This window comes from Epinephelus moara, chromosome 16, assembly GCF_006386435.1.
Source record: "Epinephelus moara isolate mb chromosome 16, YSFRI_EMoa_1.0, whole genome shotgun sequence".
Lineage (NCBI taxonomy): Eukaryota > Metazoa > Chordata > Actinopteri > Perciformes > Serranidae > Epinephelus > Epinephelus moara.
This window is the reverse complement of record NC_065521.1, coordinates 4902141-4908234: the sequence shown is the minus strand read 5'-3', so window position 1 is coordinate 4908234 and position 6094 is coordinate 4902141. Positions and strand designations below refer to the sequence as shown.

Sequence of the window (6094 nt, the reverse complement as noted above, 5' to 3'; positions counted from 1 at the left end):
TCTCACTGAGGTGTGAGGTGAGATCTCCTGTGGAAATGGGTGTCGCATAGCCCTCTTTGTTTGAAGACAAAGAGCATGCAGAGGAAAAAGCCTTTAAATTGTCCAGTGATGATTTTACCAAATGATAAACCATCTGTGGTCCTGTGAATCCCAACACCTTTAATTGTAAAAGAATATATTTTCACTTTGGTCCATATTTCCATCGCAAGTTTGGTCTTAAATTTTTTTTAAGGTGGTATTAAAAAGGTCTTAAAAAGTCTTAAATATAACTTCCTCATACCTGTAGTCACCCTGGTTACACAATTCATATCCCCTCCAATTATAAGGAGGTTGTTATTCAGTGAGGGAAGACATTCAAAGAGCTTATTCATAAAGTGTGGATCATGCAAACTGGGGGCATATATGTTAACTAATAAAATGGGAACATGGAATAGTGTACCGGTAACAATTAAGTATCTGCCATTTTTGTCTGATATAACCTTAGAAGCTGAAAACGGAACTGACTTACCAATTGAAATAGCAACCCCCCTGGCTTTAGAGTTGAAATTTGAATGAAACACCTCAGAAACCCTGGGACATTTAAGTCTGACCTGATCTTTGGTACACATGTGGGTTTCCTGCAGAAACACTAGGTCAGCTTTAAGACATTTAAAATGAGCAAATATCCTCGATCTCTTAATTGGACTCCCTATGCCTTTAATATACCAGCTCAAAAATCTCACAGAAGACCCAATATGTGGGATATCAGCAGTACTACCATTAGTGGCCATATGTTAAGTTTTTAGAAAGATACGATAGAATAGATAGATAGATAGATAAGATAGAAATAGACTGAATGTGGACCCCCAAGAAGGAGAGAAAAAAAAGAAGAGACAAAAACAGTTGCAGATTGCTGGGCCCTGGCTCGGCGCAATATGTCCACACAGTCCATATGATAGTGTAGACGGGTGATTATGGGGCGAGGGCGCTCTTCGGGTTTCGGCTTCGGCTGAAGAGTACGATGAGTGCGGTCCACGAGAGGCTCCTTCTCGAGCTTAAAAGCCTCCTTGAGCAGAGAGGAAATAGCTGTAGCAGTAGAAGAGGTGGAAAAATCCTTGGGAATTCCCACTAACCATATGTTATTACGCCGAGATCTCGCCTCCAAATCCTTGCATTTATTGTCCAGTCTTATCAGATCTGCTGACAGATGCTCCACTTTAGCCTACAATGTAGTAATGTCGTTGGTGCAGGTGGAAAGTGATGTTTCTATTTCACTTACGGTGTCCTTTAGAGTGCGCACATCAGACTGGATGTTTGTAATGCTGCCAGATAACTCCGACTTCACTGCCTGCAGCTCAGTCTTGATGTTTGACAAGTTCTCGGTCAGGGCTGCTTGAAGGCCGGTTTTGAAAATAGCTGCCATCTCGACAGGGAGTGACGAGAGCAGCTCGGCCTTAAAGTCGAAGGGGGGAGTGCCGCCTGTGGCTCCGTCCGGCCAGGAGGGGGAGTCACTACGAGGTGGGGATGTTGTGTGAGAAGCAGGCTGCTATGGTTGTATAGGAGGTTTAGCTTTTGGAGGCATTTTGATCTGCAAAAAGTCGGCGTTAAGGTCAGGTTATGGTGATGGGGAAAACACACACCGAAAAAAGATATAAAACGTGTGCCTAAAATAGAATTTTTAAAGGTTGTTGCAGGAGCTCAGAGAGACGCGTCCTACTCCATCAGTCGCTACACCGGAAGTTCCAAAAGTACTGTTTCCTGTGTATTAGTCACACCAGTTGCATGGCTTGGGGATTTTAATGTCAGTCTGTCGGTACGTTAGTTCATACAACACATAGATGGACTGTATATTAATTTTGAACATGAGGAAAAAAGTAAAACCTGCACACCTACTCCATACCTTACAAGTTTAACAAAGACAGAGTTTCAGTCCTACTTGGATTTTCGTCAGATCAAAAAAATGAAAAAGTTTTGACCTGATGAAGATCCAAGTAGGAACAAAACGCTATTTTTATTAAACTTGTGTGGCCTGGAGTTACTTTTATCCTCACATACACTGTTTTTTGATAGTCCTGCACCTACGTGATGTGTGTATTAGTATTCACTTTCAACTTAATACATTTTGTACAGAAATTTAAAGAGCCCAGAGGATGATTGCTACTGACTTTGGTGATCCACTGACAGTACGTTGGCAGATTTCAGTCAAATATATCAAATCCTTTGTAAAGTAAAGAAGAAATACTCAAGGTGACCAGAGAATTATGACAAAATAATCAGTAGATCAAAAAACATTGTATGCAAGTTGTTAACCAGTTTCTCCAGGATTTTGCTGGCTTTTAATGCCTCAGCAGCCAGCGATAGCCATAGCCAGAGGCATTATGTTTTCAGGTTTTCCATTCGTCCCATGCTTGTGAATGTGATATTTCAACACCTCAAGGGAATTTCTTCAAATGTGGCACAAATGTTCAATGGATTCAGCAATGAACTGGTTAGTTTTTGGTGGTCATAGGTCAAAGGTGAAGGCATTGACCTGTAGGGATGGGTATCATTAAGATTTTATCGATACTACTACTTTTATAGATACTCCTTATTGATTAGGTACTTTATCGGTACTCTTAGCGGTTCTTTTTCATTTCTAAATAATTGCTTTTTAGAAAATATATTAATTTGAAAGGAATAAATTCAGAACAGAATAACAATATTTTAAATAAAACAAATTGTTTCTAGAGCAGCAACAGTAATTTTTACAAGAGCAAAGTCACTATATAAATAATATTCCTGACATGACACTACTGAGTGAAGTTTAGTGTTTATCAGTCAGTCCTCCTGTCCACCTGTTCTCCAGTCCTCTGTCCTGCTCCCTCTCTGCTGATGTGATTCACTGTGTGCAGGTAACATTAGCGCTGGTAGAGAGAGGAGGGGCTGTTTGTCTCAGTCAGCTGCTTAGTTTGAAAGTGTCTGCCCAATTTTAAGATGAGTGTCAAACTATGCTAGTCTACATACAAGCAGCTGTCATTTTAGCTTATAAGTAACAATTTACTATTAGCCGAATTAGTGTGCTGTCTAAACTAGCTTGTAAGACATAACGTTAGCACCTGTGTATGAGAGACTGCAGACGGCACATATTGAATATCGCTGTCTACATGTTTACGTGTTCATGCTTGCTGAACACATGTATTGATAAAGTATTGGCTTTTTACTGGCGAAGGTTTAATTACAATTACAGTAACAAGCGTAGTTGCTGTTAAGTCAAGTAATTTTCGAGTTATCTTCACTTTGCTTCCACCACGGCAGCTTGGCTGTTCACCGATTATGTTTGTCGTGTAGGTGTGTGCATGTGTATGTGGATGTGTGTGTATGTGGAGGAGGTCAGCCCCATTCAAGAGCGCAGGTGAGAGGCTGCAGGATGATAATGAATTAAACCAAAATGTGTAAAACTACTGATAAAGAACCAATACTGTCAGAGCTTATCAGTACTACGGTCTTTGATCATTTAGCCCTGGGCTGATTTAGTATCAGGTTTCGGTACCATCTCTACTGACCTGCTGTCTGTGTTACTGTAACTGCTTTATAACTCAGAGCCATTCTGTATCATTTACAGCTGATTATGGGATGGTATTATAACATCCTGTGTGGTGACTACAGACTCCTTCCTCTGAAAATGTTTCATTTTAATTTCTTTTCTCTCTGCCTTTCTTGGTGTGGCTTCAAGAGTTAGTTCTGAAGTAAATGACTAAACCTGTCCATGTTTTAATTTTTAGGTTCATTCTTTGTCTCTTGTATTGAACAAGAAAGTCAACGAGCTTGCCAGAGCCAGCGTGTCAAAATTATCTGCTCACCTGGAAATGTTGGGTGTGTTACAAAAACTTCAAATTCACCATGCTTAGGAAACAGTAACACTCACACACACAACATACAGTATTTTTTTTTTATCTAAATAGGAAAATTCCTAAAAATAATTTGATGTTTAATGTTCTCACATTACGTCTTATAATTTAGATGGCGACCTGGCATTACAAGGCAGTTTGGGAAGTTTGTCCCTGAGTGACCTTACCCCACATGGTGACCTCTACCGGGAGCGCTTCACCACACGAGGAGGGGAGGCACTTATTTTCAACATCCATAAGTATGTATTACAGACGTTTCAGCAGAGGATTATTCTGCTCTAAACTGAAGAACTTGAAAGAATCTGTCTTTTTTGTAGTCACCTTTGTGTCCTGGTCCATTCAGGTACGGCCAACCTGATCCATACCTGGAGCGGGAATGTGACATCAAGGTGTCTTTGCAGATGGCCTCAGTGCAGTACGTCCACACCCAGCGCTTCCAGGCCGAGGTGGTGGCCTTCATCCAACATTTCACCCAGCTACAGGATGTCCTTGGCAGACAGAGGGCTGCAATGGAGGGCCAGGCTGTGAGTACTGCCTGTCCAGAGTCACATACTGTAATCTAAATAAGTTTGCCCCAAGATCATTCCTATAGATTACACTATAATAGTACTTAATTCAGATAGCAGACATACAGGCAGTGTTAATTTCGTTGACGAAAACCATGGCAAAAATTTTCATTGACTGTTTTTCCATGACGCAAATGAGATGACAAGCTAAAAATAGATCTTGATATTAACTAAGATGAAACCTGCACAAGGATGTTTCGCTAGCCCGCAAAAACACTCACACCGGAGCAGCATCAGCCATTAGTGTGAATTGCGAGCTTTAATTCAGCAGTAAATAATCAGTCGTGTGTGTCTGACTGTGGATGGTGGAGCTGTTGAATGGATTCAACAGTTGTTGGATGGAGTTTGTTAGTAGCAGTAGTCGCTGTTAGCAGTTAGCTCCGCTTGTTAGCTGCTGAACAGCAGTGGAGCAAGCAGCCACCGGCCGCTGGACTCAACAGCTGATCCCCGCAGGACTCCACTTAGCCTGGACTGGAGAAGGTTTATGGGTTTGTAACACAGTGTACTTAGCCACCATTGAATATGGAGTGAGCTAAGATCTCTTATGATACTTGGGCCTATCTCCTCTAGGTTTCGACTCAGGAGCAAATGACACACAGCTAAGTAGAGGTTAAAGCACACAACTTGATTTATTACAAAACAGGAAACAACATTTTACCCAAATTTGTCCTTACAGCACAGATGCTGTTTTCTCAGTCCTTGTTCGTCAGTCTGTGAAATAGTTCAGTCTTCCACAGTTCTTTTCAGTTATCCTTAGTTCAAGTGTGTGGCCAATCCTGGTTCATGTCTTCTCAGAAATAGTCTTAGACTAAAAAAACAACAACAACAAAAAAACAAACAAACCTGCACACAACAGGGGAAATACATCTTGTTACTATTGTACAACAGTTTTGTTGTCAATAGTAACCATCTTTCTTCCTACTCTGTCTTCATCAGTGACTTAACTCAAATGATTGATAACTTAAATCCGCTGTGTTTAAGCACAACACAGAGAAAAGCAGTTTGTACATTAATCCATATGAATTTAAATGCATTCACATCTTGCACAAACTAATAATCTCCTCTGACCAATGGTCACAGCAACAAATTACTCACTAAAATGGCAGTAACCCGCCGCAACATTACACCAGTGAGAAAACAATGGCGTCTGCGGCATTAATGTTACTCAAAGATCGCACATGCTCACATCTTTCTCTATGAAACAACATACAATAAAACTAAGGAAAAACAAATAAATAAAAAAATTTGCTCGGGTTCGGCCCACTAGACTTGCTGCTGTGTTGTGCTGTAGGGATGTCCCGATCCGATATTCGGATCGGTATCGGCCGCCGATATTAGCAAAAAACGTTCATCGGCATCGGATCGGACTGCATGGAAAAATGCCGATCCAAGAACTCCGATCCAGTTTTTCTGGCCAGCCCAGCGCTCCACGATTCAAGCAGTCCATTCCAGTGAACCGCTCTTACTATTAATCCACCAGGCCAGCATGCAGACGGCAGACACACACGGAGGGTAGGAAGAGTAGCGGTCAACTTAGTTAACTGACTATTTGTTTTCTGCTCTGGTTTTTTGAGAGTGATATTTTTATTTGGTTTACACTCTTACTGTTTAAGTAAAGAGCACTGATGGCATTGTTTTGGGCACAATTAGTGAAATTGGAGC

At 41.1% G+C, this 6094-nt stretch overlaps 1 protein-coding gene across 9 annotated transcripts in view; it reads left to right on the top strand.

The window, feature by feature from the left end:
* vps13d (vacuolar protein sorting 13 homolog D) overlaps positions 1 to 6094 on the top strand; it is a 274881-nt gene that overhangs the window by 120994 nt on the left and 147793 nt on the right. For all 9 annotated transcript variants that reach the window (XM_050064560.1, XM_050064557.1, XM_050064558.1 and 6 more), the window contains 3 exons: positions 3741 to 3831; positions 3979 to 4105; positions 4210 to 4390. In XM_050064560.1, the coding sequence (XP_049920517.1) occupies positions 3741 to 3831; positions 3979 to 4105; positions 4210 to 4390 (399 nt within the window). The remainder of the gene's footprint in view (positions 1 to 3740; positions 3832 to 3978; positions 4106 to 4209; positions 4391 to 6094) is intronic.